Source organism: Nyctereutes procyonoides, unplaced genomic scaffold, assembly GCF_905146905.1.
Source record: "Nyctereutes procyonoides isolate TBG_1078 unplaced genomic scaffold, NYPRO_anot_genome, whole genome shotgun sequence".
Lineage (NCBI taxonomy): Eukaryota > Metazoa > Chordata > Mammalia > Carnivora > Canidae > Nyctereutes > Nyctereutes procyonoides.
The window spans coordinates 10,590,746-10,612,227 of NW_026575141.1; the positions used below are offsets into that span (position 1 = coordinate 10,590,746).

General features: G+C 38.4%; 1 protein-coding gene across 1 annotated transcript in view; it reads left to right on the forward strand.

Annotated features, from left to right (window-relative positions):
* Window positions 1-21,482, forward strand: part of GRM3 (glutamate metabotropic receptor 3) — a 206,841-nt gene that overhangs the window by 136,975 nt on the left and 48,384 nt on the right. Inside the window, exon 3 of the mRNA XM_055307277.1 lies at window positions 1,615-2,470. Coding sequence (XP_055163252.1) covers window positions 1,615-2,470 — 856 coding nt within the window. The remainder of the gene's footprint in view (window positions 1-1,614; window positions 2,471-21,482) is intronic.

The window sequence follows — 21,482 nt, forward strand, 5'->3', positions numbered from 1 at the left end:
GGCATACTAGTCTTCAGCCACCCAGCCTCTCAGCCGCTTACCTCTATTTTCCCAAATTCATCCATATCCTAGATTATTAATTTTTTTTTTTTTTTTTTACCAAATGCAAGAAAGATTTGGTTCTTAAATTTGCTTTGTTTTGCATGGCCAGTGCCAGATTTTCTAGCTGTTCTCATTTGTAGTTAAGTGAGAAGTACCAGGGTTTGAAAAGATATAGAAAACATTTTTGATAGCTTTGGGCTATATCAAGTGTTGGTTTTAATAGCAGGCCAGATCTCCAAGAACATGCTGTGTGGCTGTGTATGAACTTGGCTGTTGGTTTCCTTTGCCAGATGAAATGATGATTAATCCGGACTCAGATGTCAGTTGTTTTAGGTTACTTGTGCTCTTTGCTAACAGCTGCCTATTTCAAGCTGTGCTTCCTACATGTCAAATGTAAGCCTGAAACCACAATTTCCAGAAGGAAAATTTCAAAGTACTCATAGAGTATACCAGAATATTCAATGTTGTTTCTGATTAAAGTACAATTTGTATGTTATGTAACTTACCTGAAGTCAGTACAGAGATAGAAGTGTTCATAATATGTGAAGTATCCAGGAAAAATTAAAGTAAACTTATTATTAGATATGCATATAATGGGTGCAGATATTTTGAGATATATATTCATGCAAATCCTCCATGCATAAAATGCCCCTTGATAAGCTAGTGTTATTTTCCTTTTTTTATTCTGCAATAAATAAGAACGGTGAAATATTACTGATGAGGTGAATTATAACAAATTTAAAGTCTTTATTCAAGCTTTAAAATCTTGAAGTAGATGGTTCTTTCTTGATAAGGTTTTTAATGCTTCCTTATTTGCTTTTTAATCAAAAATACCACCAGAACAGCATTTGTATGCTTTCCTTCCACATGGTCCAAACAAAAACAACATTTTAAAAGGAAAAGGAAAGCAAAGAAAATGTCGGTCAAGCTTTTTGGAAGTGTAGAATAGCATATGCCTAAAATTTGGAGTGGACCAAAAAGAGTTGATTTTTTTTTTCTTAACCTAGATAATAAATGTCTAATTTGGACTGTCCATGTGGCATAAGGTTCCCAAATTAAACTCTTTCAGAGATGGCCATTTTTAGCAAAAGAGGGGGAAGTGAGAATCAGACAACACCCAGGCTCTCTCTGTACAACCGCAGCCAAGTCGTCTAAAAACCAGTGTGGCCAATTCCCCGTAGCTCACTGCCTGACTGCGCTCTGGTAGGCTCCAGAAACTTAACCACAGGGAAGACACCTGAACAGGATGGATTGCAGCCTGCGAGGCCTAGCAAAAAAAAAAAGCCCAGGAGACAGGCAGGCCGCCCTTCTCCTTTCGCCACGGATACCCTTTCCCAGAGCATAGAGAACCTGCTGGAAACCTCCTCCGTCCTATCCCAACCCCAGTGTCCAGGCGGGGGGCGGGGCGGGGGGCAGGGGGGGTGTCTGGCAAAGGGCTAAGCAAACTTCAGCCGTCCGGGGGTGAGGGGGGGGCTGGCTAAACAGTCTGGGTGGGATCGTTCCTTTTCCTCGCCCCTCCACCACCTCCAGGCGTCTAAAACGGGCCCCTCTCGCTTTCTCCCTCCCCGCCAGGTGGCAAACCTGCTCCGCCTCTTCCAGATCCCTCAGATCAGCTACGCGTCCACCAGCGCCAAACTCAGCGACAAGTCGCGCTATGACTACTTCGCCAGGACCGTGCCCCCCGACTTCTACCAGGCCAAAGCCATGGCCGAGATCCTGCGTTTCTTCAACTGGACCTACGTGTCCACCGTGGCGTCGGAGGGCGACTACGGGGAGACGGGCATCGAGGCCTTCGAGCAGGAAGCGCGCCAGCGCAGCATCTGCATCGCCACGGCCGAGAAGGTGGGGCGCTCCAACATCCGCAAGTCCTACGACAGCGTGATCCGCGAGCTGCTGCAGAAGCCCAACGCGCGCGTCGTGGTCCTCTTCATGCGCAGCGACGACTCGCGCGAGCTCCTGGCCGCCGCGGGCCGCGCCAACGCCTCGTTCACCTGGGTGGCCAGCGACGGCTGGGGCGCGCAGGAGAGCATCGTCAAGGGCAGCGAGCACGTGGCCGACGGCGCCATCACGCTGGAGCTGGCCTCGCACCCCGTGCGCCAGTTCGACCGCTACTTCCAGAGCCTCAACCCCTACACCAACCACCGGAACCCCTGGTTCCGGGACTTCTGGGAGCAGAAGTTCCAGTGCAGCCTGCAGGACAAGCGGAACCACCGGCGCGCGTGCGACAAGCACCTGGCCATAGACAGCAGCAACTACGAGCAAGAGTCGAAGATCATGTTCGTGGTGAACGCCGTGTACGCCATGGCGCACGCCCTGCACAGAATGCAGCGCACCCTCTGCCCCAACACCACCAAGCTCTGCGATGCGATGAAGATCCTGGACGGGAAGAAGTTGTACAAGGACTATTTGCTGAAGATTAACTTCACAGGTAAGCGAGGAGCCTTTACTCATCATCTTCTGCGGGGGGGAACAGGCGGAATCCAGTACCTCTGCCCCTGACCCAGAAATCACCGAAAGGGCCCCAACGCATGTTCCGAGATGCCATGTGATGGCCCCCATGTCCTTATTTTCGAGTGAATGCCTTGGCTGGCCCTCTACATGAAACTGAAAGGCTCCCTAGGCTAGGCTGACCCGCGGTGGCCACGCTACATTTGCTCTCTTTCTTGCTAGCCGTGGGGTATGACACGTGTGATGTGGGCATTTCATCTTCTTTAGCAGAATTGGCAACTCTCTAAGGAACGTGAGCTTCCCAAGCCTTCCTTGTGGGTGATTTGAGCAAAAGAATCTCATAACTTTCACAGTGGGTGAGAGGGGAAAAAAAAAAAAAGCTGCTGTTTTCTCAGAGGGTAATTAGGGCCAAAAAGGGAAAAATACTCAGACCATGGTGATTTCCAGACATTTGAGTTTATTTCTTCTGCTTGTACAGGAACATTTCCATGTGGGCATGAAGAGTGGTAGGTTTTCTCAAATGATGTTATGAAATGAAACTTTTTCTGGGAGCCTGAGTGCAAACAAATTGAAGGCTGATGGAAGTCATTCTGATAGCGTAGTGAATAGGCAAAGGTGTATTTGAAGCGGCTTTTGTTTCCTCTTCATTTGATTCTAAATATGGTAAAGTATTTGTAAAGATAGCATGGCATTTCAATACATTACTAGCATAAAAAGCACAACATTTTTAGGTTTGTATTCTCTCTGAAGGTGTATGTGATATCCTGTGTTAAGGTACTGGTTCTGAGGACTTTAGCATTACCCCAAATCATAAATGGTAAGTAATATAGAGTGCAAAAAAAAAAAAAAAAACACTTTGATGCCCAAAATATAGTGATAAAATGCTTTCATTTGCCTGAATCGCTAATAATCATCTCCTATGCCATTAGGGCATCATTCTTATCTGTGTAGTCTGTTGCAGTTGGTTTCTCCCTGCAGACATGAAATTTTGTATGCTCAGATCATACTGTTACTGGAATAAGTGGCAGTTCTCACATCGCCATTATAGATGATCACTTGGAAGTCAAATGACCTGAAAACTCACTGGAAGGACTGAGAGAGGAACCATTGGTTCCTATCCCAAAATTCTAATTCCTAAACTAGCCTTGAAAATAAGCACAGAAATTACCAGCCTGAATTTTGCACATCTGTTTCTCATTCTACCCAGGGAGAGCCAAAAGTAGTGGTGGAAATATGTCAGTAATTTCTCCTTTTCATCTACCAAATACCTCTTTCCATTAGAATGACTGTATATAAGTGGTAGAGATTAAACTCATTCTGTGCCTTGTATTCCTACGGGTGCATTCCATATAGAAACAACAAATATCTACTTTATATATAATATCAAATCACCATTTATCTCAAAATCCCAGAACAGTTTCCACTGATGTCTCCAGAAAATAAGAATGGATCACAGAATCAGTAAAAAAAAAAAAAAAGAAAGAAAGAAAGAAAGAAAGAATATTGTTGCTTTAAATATAAATGAGTTTCACAGGTATCTGTAAATAGCATCTATAATGCACTTAAATCTTAAAGATAGATAAGATAAGCATCCTCCCTACCCCCTTCTGACTGCCCTTGGGCTTAGTATTTATCTCTATTCACCACACGTATTCATTAACCTTATTATTCTAGTTCATTCCTTACTCCTTAGTATGCAAGTACACAAATCTACCCGCTCATCAGTAGCTACTGTAAAGGGAGTTCTTAGATTTTAGGGAGCCCTTGCAAGGTGTTTTATGTTATCAAAATCTTTTCCTCCATTTCACAGACTCAGTCTTAAGTGGCAAAGAAAAGTGAGGAAATAAGGCCTCAATAAATATTTATTTATTTGGATAAATAAAACAAAAGTATCTGCTTTTTTGTCTGTCTTGTTCAGTTACTGGCTTTGATTCTACAATTTGGTTCAGCTTCGTCAACTTGACCACAAAGTGCTATTTTAGCCTTCTCAATTTGGTCAACATTACCAGGCATTCTTCACTTCTGAAGAGGGTAGAAGGGTGGAAAACAGAGGTAAACTACAGAGTAGAGAGGCAACTTAGACCAGCCACCAGTGCCACAGTGCTTAGTAATGTGAGAATTGGACAAGAAAATACCTTACTATGGGAGGACACTGAGATGCTAAATGAGCTAAATATGTACATTTGAAAAATAAGGCTAACCTAGTTATCTATAGGAAAGCAGAGGGTTGGTTTTTTTTTTAGTTTTTTTTTTTTTCTGAAATAGTATCTCTATTTTTCTAACTTAAATATTGACACAATGGACTAAGCACAATAGTAAACAGCAAAAAAGTCTTTGCTCATCTGGATTGGAAAAGTCCTCTTCCAGCCATCTGCTTGTACTCACTGCATTTGTTCCAAAGTTCTTCTGGCAAGAGATAGTTGCAGCCACATCATGCCTTTTTTTTTTTTTTTGTCTTTGTATCCTCTATACATGAAACGTACATGTAATGTGCATGTCTGTTTCCTTCACCTAGAACCTCTCACGCATCTGCCTATCTAGTACCTTCACTTATTTGGTTTCCACTGCTACCACCCTGGCCCAAGCCACCAACTTCTGTAGGCTACATTTCTCCAAAAGCTTTCCAATTGATTCATCTTACCCTCCTCCATCCCAGCCTCCAAAATCCATTCCCTACATGGCAGCCAGGGTGCCCTTTTAAATCTTAGAACAAGTCACTCCTCTGTTCACAACCTCTTAGGGAGGTCTCTCATTTCACCAACAGTAAAAGTCAAAAAATCCTTGCAATGCCCCACAGAGGTCTTCCCCGATCCACCCTCTCCCTGTACCTCTTGCTCTCCTGTCATCACCTTTCACTCTCCCTTTTTCTCCCTTTGCTCCAGCCACCCTTGTTTGCAAACTCAGGGCTTTTTCACTGGCAGCTCTCTCTGCCTATAATGCCCTATCCCCACATATTCCTATAGTTAGTTAATTCTCTTGCTTCCTTCAAGCCTTTACTTCAGTGTTAGCTTTTCAGTGAGGCTCACCAGGAAATCCTTCTGAAAATAAGAATTCACTGCCCCCACCCCACCACAGGTGTCCCTAATTCTCTCTCAACTGCTCTACTTCTTTAATACACCATGATTTTTGCACTTTCTCTCATACCACTGCATTTATTTTCATGTTTATTCTCCATTGTTTGATCTTCACGCTTGAATATAAACTTCATGAAAACAGAAATCATTATCAATTTTTTCACTGACATAGCACAAAGGGTGCTCAGTAAATATTCGTTGATTATAAAGATTGCTAGACATCCAAACTCGTATTTCCTTCTCTGTCTCCACTACTGCATTGTGAACTTTTCCAAGGCAGAGAATGTATGTTTCATCACTGATCTCAAATACCCAACACAGTTTTTGGTACAGAGTGGGCATTACATAAATGTTTACTAAAGGAATAAGAAATGAGAAAAATAATTAATAGATTTATAATATTATTTTATGAAAATTTAATGTATATATTGTATTCACTAAGAAATGAACTTCAACAAAGGGAAGGATATGACTTCTAGAATGGTTTGCTATTACCTAAACACTGTCCTTTGGCTATGTTCTGTCATTGTAATTGAGATAAATTTAAAACCAACAGCATTAGCTCTGGATCCCTTATCCATCCCTGTTTTATAGATGAAGCCCCAAAAGCCACAATGATTTGTCCAAGGTCATCATCTGGTTAACGGCAGGAGTAGAGACTGAAATCCAGTCACCACGTGCAGGGTTGCTTTTGTGTGTCACCAAGGACCCTGGGATACTGAGGACCTTGATCCCAGATACGTAATATAATTTCTGACATACATTGGATATAAATGGGATGTTGACTGAAGGAATGAAAGATGATTAATAAAGAAGTTTGTTTTTTTTACAGATCATTTTATTTTTGAAACAAAAGATGCTCTGAAAATGAAATTTTCTACAAATTCCATCTTTCTAATACCTTTTTTTCACTTTCAGATTTTATTTCTTTTATATGTTTTTATTGGAGTTCGATCTGCCAACATATAGCATTACATCCAGTGCTCATCCCGTCAAGTGCCCTGCTCAGTGCTCGTCACCCAGTCACCCCATCCCCTCGCCCACCTCCCCTTCCACCACCCCTTGTTCGTTTCCCAGAGTTAGGAGTCTCTCACGTTCCGTCACCCTCTCTGATATTTCCCACTCATTTTCTCTCCTTTACCTTTTATTCCCTTTCACTATTTTTTTATATTCCCCAAATGAATGAGACCATATAATGTTTGTCCTTCTCCGATTGACTTACTTCACTCAGCATAATACCCTCCAGTTCTATCCACGTTGAAGCAAATGGTGGGTATTTGTCGTTTCTAATGGCTGAGTAATATTCCATTGTATATATATATACCACATCTTCTTTATCCATTCATCAATAAGTTTGAAATATTTTTCTTTCTGTTCTCCTTTTTATGATTCCTTTAATACTCCTGGGCCACTTTCCCAATTAGTTGGAGCTGAGGTAGTTCATAAAACACTCAACTTTGGAAGCTGAGCCTTAGAATCTAAACCTTAGGATATTAAAATTTTTTATCAAAGCTTTTTTTGTTATTAGCAAAGTGATTTCCATCTGAAAGAGCCATGTCATCCAGCATTCTGAAAGAAATATTTAAATGCAAATTATGTTTGTTGTCATTTGACTTTTCAAAATTACTTTGAGTAAAATTCCATGTGCTCATCATCCAAAAGGAAAGCTTCAACTACCAAGTCAGTTAAAAACAGAGGAAATAGAGAGGGCTATTAAACATCCAAAGAAATGCAGTATCACTGTCACTTCTGTGTGTTCACAGTACAGTGCAATCTCTCTCACTTTTTATTCTGAGACCAATTCCAGAAAGTGGAGGAGAATAAAATCATAGAGTGACAAAAGGCCTTCCTCAAAGATGAACTTTCCCCTACTCCTCACTTGACAGAGGTGGAAATTCAGGATGTCAGCATTATTATCTTCACTTACTGAAGCACATAAAAGTGAACTCAACTGTCAGAGTGATGTGGTAACCAGAGTACACCCAATTCAAAAGAGAAAAGGAAGAGCTCCCACTTACTGAACATAACTGCCAGAGGTGCTCCAAGACATACCCTCTATCGAAGAGGCATTCTCTTGGAAATAACTTTCATGGAATTTCTCTGTGTGACTCACAAGGGTGGGTGGACTGAATATTTGAGAAGAGAGAAATTGAGAACTTGACACAATAGGAAATTTATCCAAGATCACATAATGAAATAGGTGACACCAAGGTCCTGCTTTAGTCATTCATTCCACAGATGTGTTTAGATTTCATACTAGGACCTGTGGATACAACCATGAACTGGACAGATGAGGTCCCTGCATCATGGGGCCACTCAATGATAGAAGCAGGATTATTGGGCCTGTGGTATTAGGGTCTTGCCCTAGTTTTTATGTTCTCTTTTGATTTCAGTTTCTGGTTTGAATTGGAAAGCTATTACATATCTTAAGTTGGGCCCAGAAGAAGTCTCCAGCTCACTGAACAAATCTCACTCCCAGGGTCTGACTTGCAAGTGAAGAGGACAAGTCATATGCTGGACCTGCGGTCATAATAGGACTGGAGAAACACACAGCATTGGCATTTTTTGTTGTTGTTGCTCATTTGGTTGGTGCTTGTTTTTTTCTTTTTTGGGGAGGTAGGGCACGGGGAAGTGAAGTATGGTCATTTCTTGGTCTCAGCAAGGAGACAGGCTGCTGAGATCAGAGACCTGGAGCCTGGTGGGGATGGTGCAGCCTTGTTCTTATGTTTACAATTCTCCACACCTGGAATAGGAACGGAGGCAGGAAATGAGTAATCCGGCCACCCTGTCCCACTCACCTCTGTGTCTGACTCATCGAGTAGGTCCAAGGATCACTCCTGGTTGAGACTGTAATCACAGAGCACAGGCCAGGAAGGGCAGATTTTCTGGAACACTGCACTCCAAGGAATATGTTTGAGCTGGCCCCAACCCAGCAAGGCTCTCCTCTTGAAAAGTACAGGGCCATCCAAGGCACAGCGAGGAAGCCAAAATGGTAATGGCCACATCTTTAGATGAATGGGCTTTGAAGTCCCTGAAAGAGCAAACTTATCATATAGTTACTATTATTATTATTTCATAATCCTTATAATTCATTGGAAGAGCCATCCTGTCTAGAAAGCAGGAAAAAAAGTAATCATCCCTCATGAAGTATGAAAGAAATGAGTTCCACCACCCTGACAATCAGAAAAACGTACAATGAATATACTATCTTCTAGATGTTTCCAGGCTTTTTGGACACTGTGGTGTATTTATAGGACTATCACTTACAAAAGTGTCTGGAGATTGAGGAAAATATTCTGAGCATTTTATAACACTATAGCTAACATATAGTTTAAAAATAAGTTTAGCCTATGTTCCTGACCTTTGGGACACCTGGTGTTCTCCCACAATAACCCGGTCTTTAAAAGTTTCTAATCTCAGTTGAATTGGAAACACATGTTTTTCTACTTCCATATCTCTTTGTGCTTCTACTCATCTTTGACAGAACACTAGAAAGCCAAAATAGATAAAGGAAAGTGTTCCTGATGGATTCAGAAAAAAATTTTCTATCATGGGAATTATATGCTAAAATAGAGGACTTTTAAAAGACTAAATTGTCATCTAATGAAGCAGGAGATCATGGGGGATCTTTCCCAGGACTGGGTTTAGTAAACCTTCCCAGGAACCTAACAAAGTTGTCCTAACACCTGAGCAGTAAGCACAGCTTCTGAAGATTAAGGATGCGATGGTGCATCCTGAGGAGCAGGTGCTGAGGATGGCTAAAGAATTCAATGCCTGGTCACTATTCTCGCCTCTCTTTTACTTTGAACATTCAACAAGTGTCCATAGTATCATTAGTCACTCTTTGTGATATCACTAGGAAAAGTTACATAGTCATTCTTCACATTTTTTTCCTACAAACCCCTAGCATTATACTTGTGGTAGTATAAGCCCTCATTTGTATCTAGTTCATTTCTTTTTTTTTTAAGATTTTATTATTTATTTATTTATTTATTTATTTATTTATTTATTTATTTATTTATTTATTTATTTATTCATGAGAGATACATTGAGAGAGAGAGAGAGAGAGAGAGGCAGACACAGGCAGAGGGAGAAGCAGGCTCCATGCAGGGAGCCCGATGTGGAACAATCCTGGGACTCCAGGATCATGGGCTGAGCCAAAGGCAGATGCTTAATCACTGAGCCTTCCAGCTATCCCTTGTATCTAGTTCATTTCAAAACTATGATAGTTAAAGGATTCATCCCACTGTCTAGGATAAATTAGAATTTGGTAAGGTAGCAGAGTCCCCAGAAGTTACAGTACTAAGTAACATTTCAGAATATTCAGAAACTTAATTCCATAACAAATTATAAACAGTTTCACTAGCACAGAGTTGACCATATATATTACATTTCCAAAATAATATCTCAAATACAAAATTATGTTCATACACACACTAAGCCACTGAACCAAACATGATTAGATGTTCTATGACAATATTTTTTGTTTTTTTATTTTTGAAAAAATTTTCTTCCAGGTTTATTGAGATAAAATTGATATATGACATTTTTAAGTGTAAGATGTACAATGTGTTCATTTGATAACTTATTTGTTGCAGAATGATACCATCACAGCATTAGCTAACACCTTCATCCCATCACATAATTACCACTACTTTTTCATGGTAAGAACATTTTAAAACTATTCTCTTAGCAACTTTCAGACATATAATACAATATTATTAACTACAATCACCATGTTGTACATTAGGTCCCAAGAATTTATTCATCTTACAACTGGAAGGTTATATTCTTTGACCAACATCTTCCCATTTCCCCCAACCCCCTAGCCCCAGGTAAACAACTTTTCTAATCTGTTTCTATGAGTTCAGGTTTTTTTTAGATTTCACATATAAACGATATCATATGGTATTTGTCTTTCTCTGCCTGACTTATTTCGTTTAGCATAATGCCTCCAAGGTGTTCCATACTGTCCCAAATGGCAGGATTTCCTTCTTTTTCATGGCTGAATAATATTCAGTTGTATATATACCACATCTTATCTCTTCATCTGTTGACAATTAGGTTGTTTACGTATCTTGGCTATTGTAAATAATGCTATAATGAGTGTAAGAATGTAAATATCTTCTCAATATTCCGTTTTCATTTCCCTTGGGGATAAACCAAGATGTGAGATGGGGTAGTTTTTTTTTTTTTTTTAACTTTGTGAGAAACCTCTATACTGTTTGTTACAGTAGCTGTACCAGTTTACATTCCTACCAACAGGGTACAAGAGTTACCTTTTCTCCATATCCTTGTTGACACTTGTTACATGTCTGTTTGATGACAGCCATTCTGATAGGTGTGTGATTATATCTCATTGTGGTTTTGATTTTCATCTCTCTCATGATTAGTGATGCTCAGTGTCTTTTCATGTACCAGTTGGCTATTTGAAAACCTTCTTTGGGAAAATATCTATTCAGTTACTCTGGTCATTTTCAATTGGATTGTCTGTCTCTTTGTTGCAACTGAGCTGTATGAGCTTTTAATATAGTTTAGATATTAACCCTTTATCACATAGATAGTAGGTAAATATTTTCTCCCATTCCATAGGTTGCCTTTTCATTTTGTCAATTCCTTTCTTTGCTATGCAAAATTTTTTTCATTTGATGTAATTTTACTTGATTATTTTTGCTTTCGTTGCCTTTGTTTTTGCTGTCAAATCCAAAAATCATTGCCAAGACTAAGGTAAAGGAGCTTACTCCCTGTGTTTTGTTCTAGGAGTTTTATGGTTATCAGGTCTTATATTCAAGTCTTTCATTTATTTCAATTTGATTTTTATGTATGGTGTAAGATAAGGATCCAGTTTCATTCCTTTGCATGAAGCTGTCCAGTTTTCCCAGCTTCATATATTAGAAAGACCATCCTTTCTCCATTGTATATTCTTGCTTCCTTTGCCATACTTTAATTAACCATATATGCATGGGTTTATTTCTGGGCTTTCTATTCTGTTTCTATTCTGTATTGATCTATGTGTCTGATTTTATGCCAGTACCATTCTGTTTTAATTACTATAGCTTTATAATATTATTTGAAATTAGAGTGTGATACTTGCAGCTTTGTTCCCCTTTCTCAATATTGCTTTGGGTATTTGGATGGAGTCTTGTGTGGTTCCATTCAAATTTAATTCTTTTTTCTAATTCTGTGAAAAATGCCATTGGAATTTTAATAGGGATTGCACTGAATCTGCAGATCACTTTGGGTAGAATGGACATTTTAATGAGATAAATTCTTTCAATCCATGAGCACAGAACTTCTTTCCATTTACTTGTGTCTTCTTCAGTTTTATTAACATCTTATAGTTTTTAGTGTACAGATTCTTTACCTCTGGTTAAGTTTATTTCCATGTATTTTATTCTTTTTAATGCTGTTGTAAATGTGACTATTTTCTCAACTTCTCTGATAGGTCATTGTTACCACATAGAAACACAGCTGATTTTGTATATTGATTTTGTATCCTGTAACTTCACTGAATTTGTTGATTAGTTTTAACAGTTTTTGGGTGGAGCTTTAAGGGTTTTCTATATATAATATCATGTCATCTGCATATTAAAGCAGTTTTACTTCTTCTTCTTTTCCAATTAGATCCCTTTTATATCTCTTTCTTTCCTAATGACTCTGGCTAGGACTCTATGTTGAAGAAAAGTAGAAAGAGTAGCCATCATTCTCTTGTTCCTGATCTCAAGGGAAAAACTTTCAGCTTTTCACCATTGAGTATGATGTTATCTGTGGACGCATTATGTTGAGGCATTCCCTTTTTACCCAGTTTATTGAGAGCTTTTATTATGAAAGGATGTTGAATTTTGTCAAATGCTTTTTGTTTTCTGCATCTATTAAGACAATCTTATGATTTGTATCCTTTATTTTGTTAATGTGGTATATCACATTGATTGATTTGCAGATGTTGAAGCATCCTTCCATCCTTGGAATAAGTCCCACTTGATCATGGTGTATGATCCTTTTAGTGTACTATTGAGTTTGGTTTGCTAATAACTTGTTCAAGATTTTTGTTCATTAGGGATATTGGCCTGCAGTTTTCTTTTCTTGTGTTCCCTTATCTGATTTTGATATCAAGGTAATTCTGGCTTCATAAAATGAGTGTAGAAGTGTTCCTTCTTTTATTTTTGGAAGAATTTGAGAATAATTGGTATTAACTCTTTTCTGATGTTTGGTAGAATTCACCAGTGAAGCTATCTGGCCATGGATTTTTTGTTGTTGTTGTTGGGAGGTTTTTGATTACTGACTCAATCTCCTTACTAATAATGGGTCTGTTCAGATTTTCTATTTCTTCATGATTCAGTCTTGGTAAGTTGCATGTTTCTAGGAATTAATTCTTCTAGGCTGTCCAGTTTGTTGGCATGTAACTATTCATAGTAGTTTCTATGTTCCTTTGTATTTGTGTGGTGTCAATTTTAATGTTTCCTCTTTTATTTCTGATTTTATTTATTGTATGTAGTTAGGCCCCTTCCAGGGAGTAACTGGGTGATGGATGCTTTCTGTCTGCTCTCCCTGCATTGAACTCTGAAGTAATAGCTGTAGTGAGTGTTGTCTATTAATAATTGCTTCTCTTTTTGTGGTAGTCCTGTGGATTTTGTAGATACGGGCCCTGTTGACTTTTAGAGGTAAGTATTTGGGGGGGGGCTTCCATCAGGTGGGAGTTTTAAAAGTTAGGATGTAGATGTTGGGTCCAAACCCTTTTCTACCTCTGGGAGAAGCTGGGAGTTGCAGGTGCCCTCCTAATTGTGTGGTACTGTGCTAAGGGTGGAGCTTATGGCAAGAGTGCACCTCAGCCTTTCCCATCTATTTCAGTGTGGGAATTTTTTGTTTGCCCAATGTATAGACATCACTCAGCTGATTTCTGGATTCTTTAGAGGGAAATTCTCCATGTGTAGCTGTAAACTTAGTGTGTCCATGGGAGGAGGGAAGTACAAGAGCTCCCTATGTCACCTTATTTAGAGATTGCCCTCTGGTTTCATTCTTATGACCAAGAATCCTAATGATATAGTGTGATTCCATTATGAATGTTTGTCTCCTACAGGCCATTAATATTAACTACTTGTCCATTCATTCACTCCTCCTAGCAGATTGCAGCAAATTAACAAAAGCTTTTAAAATATCATAGAAAAAACTAAGACAATTGAAGAACTGAAATAAAGAAGAATAGTTCGAGAGCCATTAGTCTAGCTTACATAGATTCATTTTTGAGACAAGACTGTGTGTTATATCCCTATGGTAACTCAGTTGGCTAGCTAGAGGTCTTGTATTTGACCATTGAAAAAAAATCTTACATGATTTGTTCTTCATGGTAAAGCACAAACAGAACTGGGAAGTTCTGGTGCAGCTAGAGAAGTTATTTTTTTTTTAAATATGGGGAGGATTTGTGCACTTTTCAAAGAATCTTTAGTACTCAGTGTGAATTAGTGTCAGATACTACAAAGGATGAGAAAAAATGAATAAATAAGTTGTCTCTGCCCCTCAAGTAGCTTCACAGTTAGTACCAGCAATATGAGAATATAGCTTTTACACTATAGCAGTTCATCTTTGGCATCTTGAAAGGGTCTAGTGGCATAGTATATACATACAAGGGAGGGATCAGCAATGAGCAGGGAGTCAGGGAAGACTTCCTAAAAGATGTAATACTAATCTGATAAGATGTGTTAAGAAAGAGGGAGGAAGAAAAATAGTTTCCAAGAGAAGAGATCATTCTACCAAGGCATGTTCATAAATTTTCAAATGTTTTATTTCTTTTTAACCTGCATTAAAATTCAGAGCTCTTTTAGAAACTAAAACTAAATTGAAACAGTATTGATCTGAATTTTTTAGATTAAATCCAAAAAATGTATATTTCCAGTCCTGTTGCATAAAAATGTATAAATTTTTCCAAAATCACATTGTTTATAGTAACTGGCCTATCATCTCTATGCTGAACTTCAGCTAAACCAATGAAGAAAGTTCTAAGATGAGAAAAGGGGGAAGAAAAGAAAAAGAAACTAGCATTTACTGATTGCCACCTGACTGACAATAACTATTTTATATACTTCATTCATAAATTCTTACAAAAAACCCTGTCAGGTGAGTGGACATTAGTCCCTCTGTTTTATAGATTTAATGGAGACCCAAAGAACTTGAATGACTTTTTCAAGTTTGCAAAGCTAAGTAGCCTCCAAAGCCAACCCAAAGCTGTCTGTTTCCTAATCATGCATTATTTTCCACTATTGCTTCCTAAGGAGAAAAAAAAAAATAAGTTTGTAGCTAGAACAAGGGTATGGTCCCACCATCATCTAGCTCAATTTACTATGTGTAGTTGCAGTAGTAATAAAGAGTTGCCCCAAAATGTTCATTATTCAAAAAAGAGTTTGTTAACGCTTTCATTAAGTGCCATAATGGTATCTTCAATAAAGAATGACTCATAGCAAAGGCCTCCAATTATATACTTCACTCCTTCCTCTGAGAGCATCAAATTGTAGTAGATCAGTATTTGCAATATCATACTGTTATTTCCAAGAATCAAATCGGAAAAAAAAAGCAATCAGGCTTCAGGTCATCATGTCTTAAACATCAAGACTACATTTTTTTCATCATCCCATTCTCTCATTCTAATTACAGATGTACATACTTAATTAAAAGAAAAATAATAAAAGAAAGGGAGATAATACTGGGTCTTGAACTCTTTCAGAATTTCCATCCAAGGCCCTAGTAATTTTGTAGGTTTGTTTGGCATATTGGTAAGTTTTTCTCATTGTGTTCATATTGTTGGGTCGTGGTGGTAATTTGTTTTATAGTATCCATCACAAATCAAGTTTTCTTTCTTAAAATATTAAAAATACCATTGATGCTTTTATAAAGTAGGACTTCTTAGGAATTCTCTACCACAAAGCTTTGTCTGTAGGCTACCCGGTCACCAAGAATTACATGGTAGCACTGTACAGCTTCTCAGGGGTACTTAAAATTTTTTTCTCTGTCCCTAAAATGCTCCTGGTCTAATAAAACTCTAAATTTTTATTATCCCAATTTTAATAAGAGTAGAAAACAAAGAAAAGTTATCATTTCTTAATAATCAAAAGCAAGTCTTTGGATAATGTAGTTATTGATATCCCCCTCATTTTTATTCATCAAGAACTCTGTGTCAGCTCCAGAAATATTTTAAACAGAAAAAAATATAAACAAAATGTTTCTAAAACAAAAGCAGAATTGCTAATTTCCAGAGATGGGTTCCTTCATTGCTTTTGCCTACCTAAATTCTCCCTATGAATTTATTCTGCAGATGACTCCGCTTCTCATTAATTCCTCCCTTTTCAATGGAAATTTATTAAGTTCTTTTTTTCTGTCTTGCCTGGCAAGGGTCTTTTGCTGCTGAATTAATGCACTAACAGTACAGAAAAGGAGAAGGGAAGTATACTTTGTTTTATTTTTCTTCAGAACATTATGTCACAATTTCCTTTCAAATACTGTGGCAGATACCTGGAGAAATGACGTAGAGCAATTCATTTGACAATAGAAGTAAGGAAACAGAAGCTTGATATTCCAGCTTTCCATTCCACTTCGCTGGCATCTAGGGTTTAAATTTAGCCATCTGAACTACTAGACCCAGGACTGAAGTCATTAATAAATACTATCCCCTGAGTGTGCAGGCTCATCCCTTTTAACCATATCTCAAGCCACAGTATGGCAAGGAGCTTATTTTCTTGTTCCTCGGGTTTGATGGGCCATCGTAAGAACTCACATAGTCAAGAAACTAAAATGAAGACGCTGACAAAAAAAATCAGACTTATAGAACCTTCATAACAAATTGTGAAATGTAGGTCAACAATCACTTTATCATTTTGAAAACACTTTGAAATGCACTCTGACTAGATCCTTACCACAACCTTATGTACTCAATTGAGTTGATATTATTATTTATTATTTTACTGATGAGAAAATGGACGATGGGAGTGTTGAGGTCACTTGCCCATGATCCAATGATATGTCCCCTCAACTTCCAGTGTAATAGGTAGGTGATGATACCCATCAAATAAAGCAGAAAAAATGTCATTGGAGGCAAAACCAGTCTGGTTGTATCTGTTCTTGGAGTCTTGAGAGAATATTGACACTAAGCAGAGCAAGAGACGCTGAATCAGCAAAATTCATCTTCATTCTAGATTTGCTACTGCATGGCTCTGTGGCTTGGGGCAAATCACCTAGCTCATCCAAACCTCATCTGTTTATATTTTAGAAACACAACAGATCTGTTGCATGCCAAATAGAATGAGCAGATACGGTATTTTTGCCCTTACCTTTCATATGACTAAGGTGTTCTTGCTTCTGGGAAGACTAAAATTTCTCTGCGTAGTTAAGAGTACTATAGTCCACATTCTGCTTACTCTGAGAAGACTTCCTAAAAGAAATAGGATTAGAAGTGGATTTTGAAGAACCAGGTAAATTTCCTGTCATCATTCAGTATTTATTGCTGACCTTAATGTACATCAGTCCCAGCCCCAGACCCTAGGAATTAAGTAGTGAAACCTCACAAGGTCCCAACCCTTGCAGAGCTTCTGTTCCATAAATAAGCTAGTAAATCCACAGCATGCCACAGGGTTATACACATCACAGAGAAATATAAAGCAAGGCAAGTAAACTAGGGAGTCCCATCTAAGTGTGTTGGGAGGACAGGTAGGACATTACTGTCTTATCTGAAGTGGTCAGGGAAAACTTCATGACAATTTAACACATGACCAGAGACCTAAAGGTAGTTAAGAGTACAAGGCATGTGAAAATATGAGAAAGAACATCCCCAGGAAGGGAATAACAAAGCTCAAGGTGAGAGCCTACTTGCTATGTTTGAGGGGAAGCAAAGAAGCCTGGATGGCCAGAGGGAGTTAGCATGTAGGAGATAGAGGAAGTGAGGTTAGGGAGGTGGTGGAGTCCAGAACCTGGGGGACCTTGTAAAGGACTTTGGTTTTACCCTGAGTTAGGTTAGAAGCCATAGGAAGTTCCATGAGAGAAGTGACAGGAGCAATGTCAAAGATTTAGAATAGGACACATTTCAAAATTATGGTTATACATCAAAAAAGCTTACTAATAAAGAAAGCCTGTCAATGTTGACATCCTAATATATATCTTCTATAAATACTGAGGAATCTAAGACATTTTAACTTCTGAAAAGTAAGCCTTTTGTTAAAGTTTCCAAGGTACTCAACTAGAACCCAAATCAGTTCTATCTATCATACATTAACAGCTAGGCACAGATGAATTTACTTTTCATATTAAGTTGTAATTTTTAGACTTCAACTCAAGACTGGACAAAAGAACTTGCCAAATAATAGTGAGATTCTGTAGACATTTGCACACTCACCATTTAGACTTCCTACCATACAATTTGTCATCCTACCTACAAAAAGAAAAAAAAAATCCCTGAGTGATTGGGGTGATAATAAGGTATTCTCTCTGTACGCCTGTTGCCCCCACAGCACAGAAGCCCTAATTGAATTGTGCTATGTCAGGCAATCCATTTGTTTTAGCCTTTTTACTTCCTTTGCATGCTAATGATGCAAAGTGGCCTACCTCTGGGGTGCCTGGGTGGCTTAGTTGGTTAAGTGTCTGCCTGTGGACTCAGGTCATGATCCCAGAGTCCCAGGATCAAGCCCTGCATCGGGCTCCCTGCTCAGTGGGGGGGTCTGTCTCTCCCTCTGCCCTCACCCTGCTCTCATGCTATCACTCTCTCGCTCAAAATAAATATAATCTTTTAAAAGAAAGTGGCCTACTTCTATCCCCGTGATATTTATTATTAATGATAAGACCATCATGTATGGGCTTCATTGATCAAAGTATTAAGTCATTTATGCAACAATTATTGAAGCATCCTTCTTATGTTAGAGACTGGAAGGAAGACAAAGAAAAAGATGTGTTCATTACCCCCGCTGATAATCTTCTGGGAGAGGCAACCATATATCTTGAAACAATAACATGAGGCAGGATGCCTTAAGAGCTATAACTGAAATATTAGGGCAATAAAATCACTTGTTCAGACCTTCACGTTTAAAAAGATACATGTACATACAGTATCTCCCTTGATTTTTGTACATACAATATCTCCTTTGATTTTTATATCATTTGCAAACAAACTGTGCTTATTAGTCATTGTTGGAAGCAATGCAGTTTTCACCTAGGGAGTGAGAAGAGGGAAGGAGTAGCTCAGGAAAGGCCTCTAGAGAGGAATTTAAAGAATAAATCATTTTAAAATCAGATGAATATTTGTGTAACTTTAATATGCAAGACATATTAAAGATCCCCAAACTAGAACTGGTAGGAGCTGCTGTTCTTTAGTTTGTGATGATCTTGGATTTTCTGTCGTAGGCAAAATTGCATAAATTCTGGCCTGTAGTGGTTTGCTCAGTCTCACCCCTTGTCAAAAGTTCAAGATTCTAGAAACTTCTGGTCATTAGTGCTTGAGAAGGAAAATATTGAGACCCATTATGTGATTGTGGTCATCATTACCATTTGGTAACCTGGCAAGCACAAATTTTGTTTTCAAGAATAACATGGATATAAAGTGAAATGAGGAAAACATGGCATTCTACTTGAAATTCATGAATAGTTACTGCTTTTATTATGAAGAATAACAATGTTGATGTGTTCTGTATCCTCAGCAGTTTCATGTTCTGGTCCCACTTCACCAAGAATGACAAAATAATCTTACTTGGTTCCTCTAAATTGGAAACCATTCACATAATATGTTGACAGAAAATATTCCCTCTGTAAATTTAGAAATGTCTCCTTTCCTGAAGCCAATCTTAGCTTAATGACTTTGTCACAGAAGGTAACTCTAATTGAAGATAACTTGCATAAAACCAAGTATTGTGATATAAATGAAGTGCACTGAACAAAGAATCAGGTGATGTAGGGTTTGCCCCAAGTTGTGACATTAACTAGCCCTGAGGCCTTGAGCAAGTTCCCTAAGCTCTCTGGGCCTCAGTTATGTCATAGATCAAAGAATAGAATCTTCCTTGAAGGAATTTTCTTTTTTTTTTTTTTTTAGAAAATTTTAATTAAAACACCCATTTCCATCCCTTTCTTACACACACACACACACACACACACACACACACACACACACCAAATCCCATCCAAGTACACCCATTAGAATAAGTTTCCATCTGTTTTCATAAAAATCATGACAGAATAGTTTCTGTTTAAATTTTTTAATACCACCAGTTTTCCCACTTCATCGAAATTTCATGTAGTCCATTCTGTTTCTTGTCTGTGGGAGCATCTTTAATCGACAGTGGCCAGTATATCATTTTTCCTGTTTGTTTGGATCTCATCATAAAGTTGCCCAGGATATCTATTTCTGTGTAAATTTCACCATAAAGGGAACACCAGGTAAGGAGTAAGAAAAGGAGGGCAAGAACTGATGGCAACTCATTTAAACCATAAACCTTTGTTTATAGCACATGAGGTGTGCCATCCAATTGCTTCATAAGCCATCCTTAGAGGAGAAATTCATGATAAGGGACAACAGTAAATTTGCTGAATGGCCAGGAAAAAACATTTAGCTTTATGTTTTTTCAATTTTTTTTCAGATAGCTAATATAAAGAACCAACTTTCTAACTTTAAGCCATTTTTAGCCTAGTCCTAAAAGAACCAATAAAAGGAGTTAAATTACTCCATGAAGTTTTTGTTTCTCTGTCCTAGGTATTAGATTTTTCCTTTTTGCAATGTCCCCACTCAGTCTCCAGGAAGTGTCCCCTCCAGGGACCAATGAAGGTAGATGAGTAGAGATTCGGCAGTTTGGATGACACTCTTTTACCTGTCTGATGCCTCCATGGCAAATATCCGTAAACCTTCAACTATGTCCTTGATGCTACCTCACATGCATCTGACCTCACACACTGAGAGGTTCCCAAACAGCTCACTGAGTGGATCATTTTGGCAAAACGGGAAGTAACCTTCAAGATTACTTAGCCAAAGTTTTTTTTTTGAGCTTTTTAGAAAATTAGCATAATTATTTCTTAAACACTATTAAAAATGGAGACACTGTGATAGAACTCAGGCGGTGTTGGGAACCCTGACATCCATCCGAGAGCCTGCTTTCCTTCCTTTCTCCTTCTTCCATCTCTTATGTTCATATGCTGGATGAGGAAATCAGAGGCATATTTCCATTTATGTAATAGAAAGTTTATATAATAGGTATATAATTATCTACTGATATATTATTTATATATATATGATAAATATGATATAATACAAGCTTTTCTACTTACTGACTTTAAACTTACTAATTTTTATCCTGACTAGCAAAATTCTGGTCTAGAACAAAAAATTGTACTCACTCTGCCCCAACCAAATGAAGGTGTGAGCAACCAGACGTCATTGTATCCACAACCAGTGCAGCTTGCTCACTTGAACCCTGTCTGAAAATTACCCTATTTTGAAAGATTAGTAAGTAGTGAGAATGGTTAAAGGTACAAATAAGAAAATATATATGATTATAAAAGAAAAGAGGCTGGAATAATTTTTTCACTGTTGAAAAGTGACCAATTTTGCAATGTGCATGTGAAGTGAGCTTGGGAGCTCTCCACTGATTCCCAGTGACTCAAAACTTGGCACAAGCACTTGTGCTGGTACATTTGTGCTTCAGAAGACAAAAAGCAACTGAGAAAAGATGGTCAACTTTGGAGTGGGTGGCTACAGAACTGGTTTCACCTCTGATGCCTGTTGATTCCAAACTCTTTGTGTTGATTCCAAACTCTTGTTAGAATTCCAGTCAAGAACTTGACTCACCTTAAAAGTGTTACTGTTGAAACTTTTGTTTCCAGCCACAGGTGACTAGGTAGTTTTAAAGCCTGCTTAAATTCCAAACAGAATCAAAGTGGGCATCACAGTTGTGAAGGGGAATA